This window comes from Myxine glutinosa, chromosome 10, assembly GCF_964187855.1.
Source record: "Myxine glutinosa chromosome 10, kmMyxGlut1.1, whole genome shotgun sequence".
NCBI lineage: Eukaryota > Metazoa > Chordata > Myxini > Myxiniformes > Myxinidae > Myxine > Myxine glutinosa.
In genome coordinates this window covers 102,447,574-102,461,996 of record NC_136270.1, presented here as the reverse complement: position 1 = coordinate 102,461,996, position 14,423 = coordinate 102,447,574, and the positions used below count along the sequence as shown (strand labels likewise).

Genomic DNA, 14,423 nt, shown 5'->3' with positions numbered 1-14,423 from the left:
CAATTAACGCCAGATCGCTGAAATGGCCTCTGAATTAACGCCAGGGGGGTTGACTCAGCCTGTCATCCTTCCGAGGTCGGCTAATTGAGTACCAGTTCACTGGTAATTCCCTGTTTGTCGTAAAAGGCGACAAAAAGGGTTGGCGGCAGGAAGGGCATCCGGCCGTAAAACATTGCTTCAAAAAGGGGACCGAAAAACATCAACAACCACGGTCCCCGAAAAAGGCCAACCCCCGCTTGCGGGGAAAAAATGGCCTCTAAAGGTGGTTTTTTAAATCATGTATTTTTGAAATGTGAGTATGTCTATTAATTACATCCTTTTGGAATGTGAGTGTCTATTAATTACACACTTTTGGAACGTGAGTATGTCTATTAACTACGTACTTTTGGAATGTGAGTATGTCTATTAATTACATACTTTTGGAATGCGAGTGTCTATTAATTACATACTTTTGGAACGTGAGTATGTCTATTAACTACGTACTTTTGGAATGTGAGTGTCTATTAATTACATACTTTTGGAATGTGAGTGTCTATTAATTACACACTTTTGGAACGTGAGTATGTCTATTAACTACGTACTTTTGGAATGTGAGTGTCTATTAATTACACACTTTTGGAACGTGAGTATGTCTATTAACTACGTACTTTTGGAACGTTAGTATGTCTATTAATTACATACTTTTGGAATGCGAGTGTCTATTAATCACCTACTTTTGGAACTTGAGTATGTCTATTAATCACGTACTTTAGGAACGTGAGTATGTCGATTAATTATGCGCTTTTGGAATGTGAGTATGTCTATTAATTACTTACTTTTGGAATGTGAGTATGTCTATTAATTACGTACTTTTGAATGTGGGTATGTCTATTAATCACGTACTTTTGGAACGTGAGTACCGTATTTTCCGGTGTATCAACCGCGGTTTTTTACCGACGGGAAAACCCTAAAAAAGGGGGTGCGGTTGATACACAGTAACAGAAAAATTTGTGCATTGAAAAACTGTCATATCAACGGGACATAATCTTTATATTACTTTGGGGTTGCGGGGATACAATGATGAATGATCGTCAATTACGTTACTAAGGTAGGTTCAACGCCGATTACTGCTGCCAGTCAAAATACAAGAAAGTTTGAAGTTTGTAATATTTGATTTTTCTATGCGTGTTTGTGAAAATGTGTACTTTCACTAGTCCTCTTTGAATGACAGGTCACATAGTGAATAGAGTGTGCTAAATAAAGACAGGATTAAGTCACAAAACAAAAGCGTCAATATGGTAAACAGGATGTTTTGCATGGGACATTATGACGTACCTATTGTCTAACCAACCAACTTTTATGTAAGGCCACATAAAAAATAAAAAGTTGTTGAGCGTCCTTTTTTCTCAAAAGTTCGGGTAGGGAGCGAGGTTTTTATTTTTTTTATTTTATTTTTTTCCTACTTTCCATTGAGTTTTGTTGACATGGAAAAATATGAAATAAAGACTCCTTTCTCCTCAAAATGATTTTATTTCTTCATTCATCGGGTTCCATCCTGTGATCCGTGGCCATGTCTGCAGCCAACACAAATTTGAGAAATGAGCCAAGAGTCTTTGTCACATCAGAAACTTTGAAGCTGGTGAAACTTTCGTCATGTCAGTTTTACTGGGGCCGGCGAATACTTTGACAAAAGTACCGCGTGTATCGTCAGGCAATGGCTCCCTATCCCCATCATACTTGCCGTCTGAGAACTCTGCATAGAAGTCCGAGATTGTAACATCCAACTCGATATTGCACTCAAAGCAGTCCTTCACCGTCTTGGAAGAGCCCTCACGGGCTATTGATGCGATCACAATAGGCATTTCAAGCCGATTCTAGCACGAATCAATACAGATTTCAGCGGGAAAAATCTCACACAATAGCCGCCATGAATGGCCAACGTAAAATGTGTGAAGTTGCCCGAGGCACTTGCGACGCTCTGCGCAGCACGCACTGCGCATGCGGTGCAGAACGGCACCAAATTTGAATGTGAAAAGATCGTTTTTTATGATTTTTTTCAAAATAAAAACAGTTTCGGGTCGGGTGTGTTTCGTAGGGTCGGGCGGGGACGATCAACAACTCTTTTTTTTCATCTGGCCTAACCTATTGAAGTCGGCTTTGATGCCGCCGCATGGGCTGAGCGAATGTATAAAACGGAGAGGTCAACGGGGAGTTTCACCATTCGTTCTATCCTGTTCGAGCTATCAAGACCAAGATTCACCATTCGCTTCTATCCTGACCAAGACCAAGCTTAACCATTCGCTTCTATCCTGACCAAGACCACGAGATGGATGGTCGAAAATCTGATTTAAAAAAAAAAAATTTTTTTGAAGTCGAAAATCGGGGGTGCGGTTGATACACCGGAAAATACGGTATGTCTATTACTTGCGTACTTTTGGAATGTGAGTATGTCTATTACTTGCGTACTTTTGGAATGTGAGTATGTCTATTACTTGCGTACTTTTGGAATGTGAGTATGTCTATTAATTATGCGCTTTTGGAATGTGAGTATGTCTATTAATCACGTACTTTTGGAATGTGAGTATGTCCATTAATACCGTACTTTTGGAATGCTGAATATGTTTGTTAATTATGTACTTTTGGAACGTGTGAGTATTTCCATTAATTATGCGCTTTTGGAACATGAGTATGTCTATTAATCACGTACTTTTGGAATGTGAGTATGTCTATTAATTACGTACTTTTGGAATGTGAACATGTCTATTACTTGTGTACTTTGGAATGTGAGTTTGTCTATTAATTACTTACTTTTGGAATGTGAGTATGTCTATTAATTATGTACTTTTGGAACGTGAGCATGTCTATTAATCACGTCGTTTTGGAATGTGTGTCCATTAATTACATCCTTTGGGAATGCGAGTGTCTATTAATCACGTACTTTTGGAACTTGAGTATGTCTATTAATCACATACTTTTGGAATGTGAGTACATCTATTAATTATGCGCTTTTGGAATGTGAGTATGTCTATTAATTACTTACTTTTGGAATGTGAGTATGTCTATTAATTACGTACTTTTGGAATGTGGGTATGTCTATTAATCACGTACTTTTGGAACGTGAGTATGTATATTACTTGCGTACTTTTGGAATGTGAGTATGTCTATTACTTGCGTACTTTTGGAATGTGAGTATGTCTATTAATTATGCGCTTTTGGAATGTGAGTTTGTCTATTAATTCCGTACTTTTGGAATGTGGGTATGTCTATTAATCACCTACTTTTGTAATGTGAGTATGTCTATTAATTACTTACTTTTGGAATGTGAGATGTCTATTAATTACGTACTTTTGGAATGTGAATATGTCTATTACTTGTGTACTTTTGGAATGTGAGTTTGTCTATTAATTACTTACTTTTGGAATGTGAGTATGTCTATTAATTATGAACTTTTGGAATGCGAGTATGTCTATTAATTTTGTACTTTTGGAACGTGAGCATGTCTATTAATCACGTAGTTTTGGAATGTGTGTCCATTAATTACGTACTTTTGGAACGTGAGTATGTCTATTAATTACTTACTAATGGAACTGAGTACGGCTATTAATTACCTCCATATTGAAACCTATTAATTACGTCTTATTCATTATGTAACACACCAGCACCGAAACACCACACAAACTCACACAAAACAAGTTCGGGTGAGGGTCTGCTATCTATAATATAATTGCTTCTAGCTTGTTCATTGCAGTACAAGCATTTTTATTGAGCAACAACAACAACAACAACAACATGCATTTTAAGGCCATTTTCCCTGCTAGAGCGGGGGTTAGCCTTGCGGTCCCCATGACAATCTTCTCCATTTTGCCCTATTTTCTGCATCTCTCCTTGTTAACCCCCTTGCCCGCATTTCTTCTTCCACCATCTTTAGCCAAGTCTTTCTCGGTCTTCCCCGTCCTCTACTTCCTTCTACATTAATTTCCATCACTCTTCTCAACCAGTCACTTTCATCCTTCCTCAACACATGACCAAACCATCTCAACCTGTTCCTCTTCACAGCATCAATCACAGGCAATATTCCCATCATCTTTCGCAATTCATCATTTGTCTTCCTCTCTCTCAACGATACTCCGCACATCCATCGAACTATTCGCATTTCCACCCTTTCCAGCCTTCGTTGCTGCTCTACGTTCATTACCCATGTCTCGCTCCCATAAATCATAACACTTCTCACACATGCAGCATACACCTTTCCCTTCAGCTTCAGCGACACTCTCCTCCTCATCAGCATGCCACTCAGTTCCTGAAACTTCTTCCATGCACATCTCACTCGAGCAACCGTTGCCGAGTCTGATCCACCTTCTCCATTCAGCATGTCTCCGAGGTAGCAAAATGTTTTTGATTGAGCCTTAGATGTTTTGATGAGCCTAAAATTTTTTTTATTGAGCCTTAGATGCAAATTAATATATGAAGAGCTTGGTGTCCTCTTCCAGTCATCTTTGCGGAGACTATGGACATCATCATTACGGGGGCCCTCAAGGTGCTGAATGAGGAATCTGAACCACTAGGGTTAAGGGTCTCCTGGGTCAAGACTAAGATCCAGGCTTTCGATGACATATTGGATGCTGCTATCTTATCTGTACCGGTCGGTGACGAGGATGGTGAGGTCATCTGCCTGAGGGATGGCCAGATGGGGGCCCCTGGAATACCGGCGGAGAGTGGACGTGGCGACGCGCTGCTCTCGTGCATGTTCCCACACCTGACCTGTCGTCTCACTCTCATGTGTTGCAGCTGTTCCGTGGACGGTTTCGTGCTGCAGCAATGCTGTCGGTTTTTACGCTGTCTGCCGTCGTGCACGAGTATGTCATCACCATCTGCCTGGGATTCTTTTACCCCGTCTTGTTCTGCCTCTTCTTGGGCTTTGGCTGTAAGTGACTTCCATCTTGAGTGGTTATTAGTGAAATTAATTTGCTCGTAATAAGTTTTTAATTTGATCATCACTTGTTTTTTTTCTTTTCATTTGACCACCTTCGTCACGTCTTGGGCAGTTGGGATAGGAAGACCATTTTAATATTATGTAGATGCTTGTAAGTTGCACAGATGTTGTTCTTACCCTGTCTTCTTGATCAAGTTCTTAATTAATTTAGTTACTGAACTCCTATAAAAGTATACTACTGAGAATCAAACGAAATTGCGATTTAAGAATATGGAATACCAATTTCATGGTGGTTGTGAGCAGAAAAATGAACGATTGTGGAAATATTTTTCAATTATACATTTGCAGTCTTTTCCAAACTACACAGCACAAAGAGAACAACACACTAGTCCATGAGCACTTTTGCAAATCAAATCGAATTCGCAAATGCTGATAATGTTCGTCAGACATTGGTGACATGTCGCATGCAAGAGAAAGCGCTGCGCACACTGACAAAGATGTTAAGGATGGCTCGACCAAGCTATAAACTGTCACCCTGGTATTTAGTATGTAGGGTGATGCATGTATGTGCCACCTACCAAAAGTACGTTAAGCCAAAAGACCCCATCTACCAAGTCGTGAATATTAATGATACCACGTTGTCTTTCGTGAAGGTACGCGGAAGATGTTTACCTCTTGAATGAAATCCAAATTCCTGTTCTGACCTACAGGGGGCACTGCATCAGCGGTGCACTCAGCAGTGAAGCATCACCTGCTGTTGGCCTAATGGTTAGGGCGGTGGGCTTGGGATCCTAAGGTCCTGATTTCGAATCCCGTTGAATTAACGTCAGGTGGGGTTGACTCAGCCTGTCATCCTTCCGAGGTCGGCAAAATGAGTACCAGATAACTGGTTATAGAGGCATTGCATCAGCGGCAGACGCGGCAACAGAAAAATGATGCAACCAGCAGCTGGGTGGCTGCACACGAACCATCCACAGCAGTGAAGCAAACCATCAGCCGCATGCTGCATGCTAAATGATGATGATCAGCAGGACTCTAGCCAAATTCCACACACTTTCAGTCCAACGTCGGGCCTGGCCAACCGCTTCGTCAAAGACTTGGACCAAAAACATTTCTCAGCTTACCCCACAAGGTGGGAATAATTAGGGTATCAACAGAAGTAGTTATAGCAGTAGTATTATCAAAAATTAAATATGGGTTATTTTATATTAAAATTGAGTACAGAATGTCATTTGGTTGAAGGTGTCTTTGGTTGTTATCTCCAAACGCAGGTTTCAGAAGGTGGAACGGAGCCCTTCCAGGTCTCAATGTATCGACCTTTGAGTGTGTGTGTGTGTGTGTGTGTGTGTGTGTGTGTGTGTGTGTGTGTGTGTGTGTGTGTGTGTGTGTGTGTGTGTGTGTGTGTGTGTGTGTGTGTGTGTGTGTACGTACGTACGTGCATCAAAGTTGTTTTTGCCTGCTATCCCCACACGTGGGTGGGCCTCAGGAGATGGAACGTAGATCCACTGGGTCTCCAAGTATCCACCTCTGCTGAGGTATATACATATATATTGGCTAATGATGCACCCCTAACTGTTATTGTTGAGGATGCCAGATTGAGTCCCATTACAGCTATTGCTGTACGATCTGGGACCAACAAGTGCCATCTGCCACATTGTCTTCCACCACACCAATCACAACCAGGAGGCATCACACCATTATTGTTAACGGTCGGATGTTCTATGAGAATGAATTAATGAAGTTCTCTGGCGTGGACTAATGCCGTGACGATACCGTCATGACTGGAGTCCCAGAAGGACCTCTTGCAATGCAAATATGCCAAGATCAAATGTTGTCACCAAGGAGATGAAAAGCGAAGCTACCGATTTAATTTCTCCCTTATTGGGGCTCGTCAGGGCAACACATAGCTGTTCCATCCACTTAGTGACGTTGAAGTCTTACGCTGGTTAATGATGCATCCTCAACTGTGATTGGTGAGGAAACCAGATTTAGTCCCGTTAGAGCTATTGCTGTACGATCTGTGATCAACAAGTGGCATCTGCCACATGGACACATCGTCTTCCACCACATCATGGAACCTCGTCTGTAGTGTTTTAACAATATATATATATATATATATATATATATATATATATATATATATATATATATATATATATATCCAGATTATTCATAAGGAGTTCTCCAACCTCTAGTTGTATCAAACGACTCAATGTTTCGGCCAGAAACGCAGGGTTAACCGTGCCTCCACTAGTCTCGGTAAAGAGCTAGACTCTTCGTGTAAAGACCTCGCTACACAGCTTTGTGATTCTTTTTTGTTTTGCATCTGTGTCGGAGGTACATTCAGTCACATAATGCAACCTCATTCGTTGTCTGTGATGTTTTAATGATCCAATGAAGACCATTTAATGCCCCACTTTGGCTGATGCTTGCCATTGGTTGATCTTTGAATTGGCTAAATGACACGAGGTACGCCACCATTTTGGGACACCTGCTTTGAATCCTTCATTAATCGTAAATGTAATGCCACCCAGATGTTCTCTGAGCCGTTCAAAGATGAGAATCACAACCTAACATGTCTGGACATGGCGGGATGATGAAAAACTTCGCAACGGATCCTTGCTCAAGTAATATTGGTTTCATTTTCCATGCAATGGTGAGCCTTATTATTCGGCAACATCACCCCGAGACTGCATCTTTAGCCGTTGTCTACATATTCCTCATATCGGTTCGTTGCAGAACAAGTCGCTGGTATATTGAATTTTTGGGTCTCTCACATTTAGGAATTTCCACATTAACTAAACCATCACCGATCCACAAACATTATTGTGCCGAGCTTTGCAGCTGATGGCAGACCCTTGAACCATCCATTTTTATTTTTCATGCTCACCAAGAATGTCTCTACTGTCACATTCTCTTTCACTTCCTCTAAAATTAGGCTTCTGGCACTTATTTGCCTTTGAGGGATCAGATGTTTCAAAGGGCACAAGATTCTGTCCAGTTTGGAAGGCAAACCAATTAAATAGTCTTGTGAGTTTGCCACATGGGAGAGGACTTGTGGGTTTTTTTTTTTTTTGTTAGGATTAGAGGACAACTGTAAGTGAGGAACCCAGAACCCACGGCTTTTTATTCCCGCAAGTCAAGGTCTGTCGATATCCTGAAAGTAATATTTGATGCGTTGGTGTAAAACACTTGCCCTATTCAGGTCCCGTGCTCCTTTTTGGTCGGTGTCCTGCATTTTCCTAATCTTTGCTCGTGTCACAAGATGGAGGAAAGCTTTATTGGCTTATCCAGTATTTTTGTGTCTGCCCGCACTGACCTGCCGTTTACCACGTCAGGATTTGGCACATACAAAGACGGATGGCGAAACAAAGGAGGCGATGAGATGTTTACCATTTTCCCACCCTCCTCCGCCTTTTGATTCACTGCTGCCCCTTCTCATGTGACTGTAATCCCTCGAGTCAAATTAATCTAATGTCTCGTTCGTTTAATTCCATCACTGTCCGATAATGGAACGTTGCAAGTACAATCGCTTCATTTTGGTGGCAGGTGTCAGGCCCGAGACCATTCCCAGGTGGAAGCGACGCCGAGCATCCGAGCATGCTCTCGGCGCGTCTTGTCACCGCTCTCTTTCATTTGGCATCAAGTGCCTCCACGTATTTGTTGTAGATACCATTTTTATGTGGTATTGAGAAAGTGCCACGGCACAAAGAGCATTCAGATTTTCAGAACGGGGGCAATACCGAAACTTCGGTATTGTGGAGGCTGTTGCACCTTCGCTCATTAAAAATCGCACAGGATTTTCCTTATTGTTGTTTTTGTTCCCTCCAACCCTCTATCTCGTTGAGCGTTTCATGACATTCTTCGTTGCGATTCGTCATCATTACCCAAGAGAGAATGCATGGCCCGAGCGGGTCCTCTGGGCTGATGTTAGCGACGATGCTGGAGAAATGGTCTTGGGCGGTGACAACCATCAAGGCGAGGAAAACAAAGTACATAATTAGTGGGTCGCCATGATCTATGTTCGTACAATTGGAAATAAGTGCTCAGAGGGGGCAAAACAAATATGGTGGCCCATGTTCAGAGAAGTTTCTACTTTTCATGGATTATATTGGTGAGTTTCACTGAAGACATTCGCGACCTGAGTAATGAGCATTCTGCGACGGATATTATGATAACCTGCTCCGTGAAAATTGGAAAACTTGGGCGATTTTATCACAGAACACTTGTGCGGTTTCAGTTATGTGAAAGTATACAACAACAACAACAACAACAACAACACAACTCTGAGCAGAACATATTTAAATTGGTAGTCAAAAACGTTCTTTTGGAAAAACAATTATGACGAAAGTCAACTTAATGTTGAGCAGTAAATGTGGAACTGTTACGTGGGCGGTGGTGTCGAGATGTTTGCCAGACCTTTGGAGAGCTAAGCCATGCCCTTCAGGAGGGCACAGTGAAACCATGTCCAAGCATGGCTGCCATGCCCTCCGATCACCTGGCTGTGGTTTTAGACGTCCTGGGTTGACTGAATGTTAGGCCAACGTTTTAAGCTCAATTAGCAAGGCTCGTGTAATACCGCTCGCTCGACTTTAACAAATAAATTCCTTTATTAAACTACCATCCAAAGTAGGAAGTAACTTGAACAAGTAACAGTGGTCGAGCAAGCAAAGCCTTTGCTTTCCTTGTTTTGCCATTCAACCTTGACATTTTACACCTCATCTTATCTTTAGTACAGCACTCAACTCTGCATAAACTAGTGGTCGGTGTACAGATCAGCAAGCGAGACTCAAGGTAGTCTCTGTGTGTGTCGTGTACAGTGCGGTAACAGCTTGTGGAGGATTTGAGTGTGTGCAGAGGGAAATTGCAACTAAACTGGTTAATAAATTAGGTTACCACCAACTACGTGCAGCTACTGAGCAGCCAAGGCTCAGGTCTGGCGTTTCGACCACAAAGTAGTCTTAATCTGGGATTGTGCAGGCACCGGGCACTCGGTGTTAGGTACAATATACTCCAAGCGGACTAGGAGAGGCATCACATGACTGCAATATGCGGATTGGGAGACCCATGGTCTTGCATGTGCAATTGGATTGCGGACATGTGTTTGTGTAGCCTGCCTGATCACTGATTTATCCTTGTACATCATATTTTAAAGCAGTTTGTCACTTTTACTCTGCCTTTTCCAAAGTTTAATTTTTGAATCTGAACTTTATGCCCTCTTTTCACTTCCTCCCATCCCACCCCGCGTGCTCTACCTCTTCCCATCTTCATCGGTCCAGCTAAAAGTCTTCTTGCTGTTGTGCTTTCAAAACTTGTGTGCTTGTGCATGTGTGAGTCCACTGGCAGATCTACTTTAGTATAGGTCGTTCCTTCCCGCGTCGGCAAGGATCTGCGTTGTTGAATGCTCCGTATAGTTCATATTTGGGTTGTAAAATAGTTATGGTTGCATCTAAGAAAGTTGGATAGTTTATGAACAGGAGAAGGACTTTTTATTTTTAGTGCCGGCTCAACTTTGGCCCTGCATTGATTTTAAGTTCTGTACCTGTCAATTGTTGAAATTCTTCCCAGCTGGCATAATTTATTTTTTTGGTACAACTACAGGATGAGATAAGGATAGGAAACTGGAACGTGAATACGAGATGAATCAGGTGGGATGGGTATCTTAGTTTTTGAATTAAGTTTTACAGGTATTTAGATCTTTAAATTTTTTATACAGGGTTGTTTGATGCTCGTGGAAGGGAGCAAGATGGAAAAATGGAAACACCAAGTACAAGTGAGAGTGATATCAAGGGAGGAGGAGGGAGGACACATGGGGTTGAACAATCTGAATGAAACAGCAAGAAGAGGAAGGGGAAAGTGGGGATGAAACAGAAAAGGAACTAACCTATGTTTGTTTATACACCTCCCTGTTCCTTCATTCTCTGCTCACCTGGCTGTCAATCTCCTATTCTTCTGTTCCTGCTTCTGAACCTGTTCTGGAATCCTTAACCCCCCTTAGGAACCTTTCATGCCCTCATTTAGGGAATTTCCCCAGATAGTTTTCATGTTGTCGTTTTTAAAATGTTTAAACTTTCCCCTGAAGTGTTGTATTCTGTTGAATATTATTACACACTTTTCTTCTTCTTCGTTAAAAGGTTGTCTTTGATTTGCTCACCAAATATCTTCAATTCAAACAAACATTCAATCTATTACAGTTCTTCATTTCTACATTCCCAAAACTCACCTGCATTCCACCCCTCCTCCAACGTTTTCAAACGGATCTCTGACTCGAAAATCACAAGAAACTCATTTTGCAATAAATGTTCGTGTTCCATTAATCGTCGAACACTTTCGAAAATCCAAACTCACCCCTCCCCTCCTAAACTTCCCCCTTCCCCCTCCCATTCAAATCACCCCCTTGCCCCTCCCCATATAAACCCCCCCTCATCCCTCATCCTCCCCAAACTCTCCCCTCCCCTCATAAACTCCCCCTCATCCCTCCCCCTCCCCAAACTCTCCCCTCCCCTCATAAACTCCCCCTGATCCCTCCCCCTCCCCAAACTCTCCCCTCCCCTCCTAAACGCCCCCTCACCCCTCCTCCTCCCCAAACTCTCCCCTTCCCTCCTGGACTCCCCCCTAACCCCGCCGCTTCAAATCTCCCCTCTCACGCCTTCTCCCCCCCAAACTCCCCCTTCACTCCTCCCCTCCTACATTTCCTAATTGGAATGTCCCGCGATGAAGCTAACTCTGAGGGCCTTTCACTCACTCACCGCAGGCAGGTTGGTGGACTTTCCGTCTTCTACCGACTCCTCTCCAGCCTAGCCCCCCCCCCCCTCCCCAGCCCTGTCTGTGCTCTGTCCCCCAAATATTCCTACAGGTCACACAAGATCTGCCAGCAACCCTCTTATGGCTAAACTGCCGAAATCAAGACTCTCTGCTCACCTTCACTCCTTCATTCCTCTTTTCTCACGCCTCTGGAACAAACTCCCTCACTCTCTTCAATCCCACTGCTCCCTCCAGGTCTTCAAAACAGCTGTTCACCACCATCTCTTACCTTCCCCCATACAAAATCTTGAGCTTTTCTACCCCTGTTAATTCACCCCAGATCCACTTTTTTGAAATACCGACTTCTTTCCTGGAAGTCCTAGCAGTGTCCATTTGTTTTACACCTCTCCCACCCACCCCCCCCCCCCCCCTTCCCGTGTCTCCTCCCCCGAAGGCCTCTCCCTCCCACAGATCTCCCGATGTCCCTGTTATCTTCTGTTGTACTTGTGTGCTTCCCTTTCTCTCCCCATCTTTTCTTCCATGCCCTTCATTTTATGGGTTTTTTTGTGAATAATGTTAGCTCTTACACGAGCCTCGATCTTGTATACAAAAAAAAAAAAAAAACCCGACAACTAACACACAAAAACGGATGAGGGAGAGAAATCACAATAAATCTGGAAAAGGGGAGTGCTTGGGAATGTGGTCATTTGGGATAGAAGAGATCATGACTACGGATGGGGGATGACCTGATGTAGTGATGAACAGCTGTTTTGAAGCGCTGAAGGGGAAAATGGGGCTGAACAGACTGTGGCAGTTGATTCCACAGGTAAGAGAATAGAGGAACAAATGAGTGGAGGTTAGCAGTGAACCTGGATTTTAACCTGGATTTTAACAAGATGAGGGTTACTGGCAGACCGTGTGTGCCCTGCAGAAACCTGCGAGGGATAGAACCAAGACAGGGCAGAGGGTGCAAGACCGAAAATGAGGTGGTAGAGCACAGAGGCCACCAACCTGTCTGCGATGCGAAAGTAACAGACCTGGACATAGCTTCTGTGCAATGATGAGGGATGACAAATAAATGTGTGCATCTAGATCCTATATTGTACGAAAGGTTTGTTTGGCCATATGCATCACCTTTGAGTTGCCTGTGAAGAATATAGCAGGTGGTGCAAAGACTGCACAGGTGAGTAAGTTGCCATAAGAAAAGTTTGATGTGGACTCCTCTCTCTACCCATCACATCCTCATTTACAACTGTATTCAGAAAATAGATAAACTTGTATGTGGCATGGAGCCAGAATAGTCTTGCAATAACCAAAGTATAATGAGTATAACCAAAGTTAAACCAAAGTTAAACCAAAGTATAACCCTGGTGTTGGGCTAGCGGCTAGGGTGCCAGCTTAGGATCCTAGGATCCTGGGTTCGAATCCCGGTCAATCGCTGAATTAACGCCAGGGGGGTTGACTCAGCCTGCCATCCTTCCGAGGTCGGCTAATTGAGTACCAGTTCACTGGTAATTCCCTGTTTGTCGTTAAAGGCGGCAAAAAGGGTTGGCGTCAGGAAGGGCATCCGGCCGTAAAACATTGCTTCAAAAAGGGGACCAAAAAACAACAACAACCACGGTTCCCGAAAAAGGCCAACCCCCGCTTTGCGGGGAAAAATGGCCTCTAAAGGTGGTTATAAAATATAATGAGTAGCTCCATCCTCATTTGTCGTGGTCACTTAAATTATTAACTGCCATGACATGTTATGCTTCCAGTGGCCTTCAACTTCTTGATGCACGACAAGCGCACGAGTCCCATTTGGAACGTGGTCATGTGGACGGAAATGTACATTGGCCTTGGCATCATCGTGTGCCTGTACTCACAGGAGTGGTACGCCCAGCAGCAGTGCCCTTTGCGCAAGGTGAGCCATCTACCGCCTATGAAACCAACGTCGTATACCTTGTTAGCCAGAATTTTGTGCATGCGCAGATTCCTTTTAAAGCCGTGTTTTTAGGGCTGCAGATTATTGTCAAAAAGTGCTTTAAGAATGGCAGAACGGCAACCAGCTTGCTACCAGCTACTTTAGGTAATTTTTTTTATAAAGTAGGGGCCTTGACAAGTTCACAAACCAAAAATACCCAGAATACCTCTGGGGGAACATGCTTAAATGACGTCATCAAAATGGCTGCCAAAATTGTAAAGTTTGGCATTGTGTTCAGGTGCTGACGTGGTACCTAACCTTTTATATAGTAGTTTTACTGTCAAGAGAAAAAACATCAGCCTTTTCCTGGGATGAACACTGTTTCATTTGTGGAGAACCAGAGAATAAAAAGAAAGGAATAAAACTTCCAGCAGCGAATATGAAGCCAGCAGAAGTTCGTGAGAATGTGCTTACAACAATGGTTCTGATTATAAAAATGATTCCCAAATACTTCACCGTGTAGTTAGTATTATTCACAGAGACATAGAAAAATTACAACCAACAACTGAATACCCTAATACCCAAGAAATTGATCTTAATGCATCAGCTGCGTTTAATTTAAATATTATTTAAATATTTAAATTAAATTATTAAATTAATTTAAATGCATTTAAATGCATTGCATGCATCTGCAATGCATGCATTTAAATTAATTTATTATTTAAATATTATTTAAATATTTAAATTAAATTATTAAATTAATTTAAATGCATTTAAATGCATTGCATGCATGCATCTGCAATGCATGCATTTAAATTAATTTATGATTTAAATATTATTTAAATATTTAAATTAAATTAATTT

General features: G+C 42.4%; 1 protein-coding gene across 4 annotated transcripts in view; it reads left to right on the top strand.

The window, feature by feature from the left end:
- SOAT1 (sterol O-acyltransferase 1) overlaps window positions 1-14,423 on the top strand; it is a 119,681-nt gene that overhangs the window by 103,064 nt on the left and 2,194 nt on the right. For all 4 annotated transcript variants that reach the window (XM_068126347.2, XM_068126346.2, XM_068126348.2 and 1 more), the window contains 2 exons: window positions 4,768-4,903; window positions 13,414-13,559. In XM_068126347.2, the coding sequence (XP_067982448.2) occupies window positions 4,768-4,903; window positions 13,414-13,559 (282 nt within the window). The remainder of the gene's footprint in view (window positions 1-4,767; window positions 4,904-13,413; window positions 13,560-14,423) is intronic.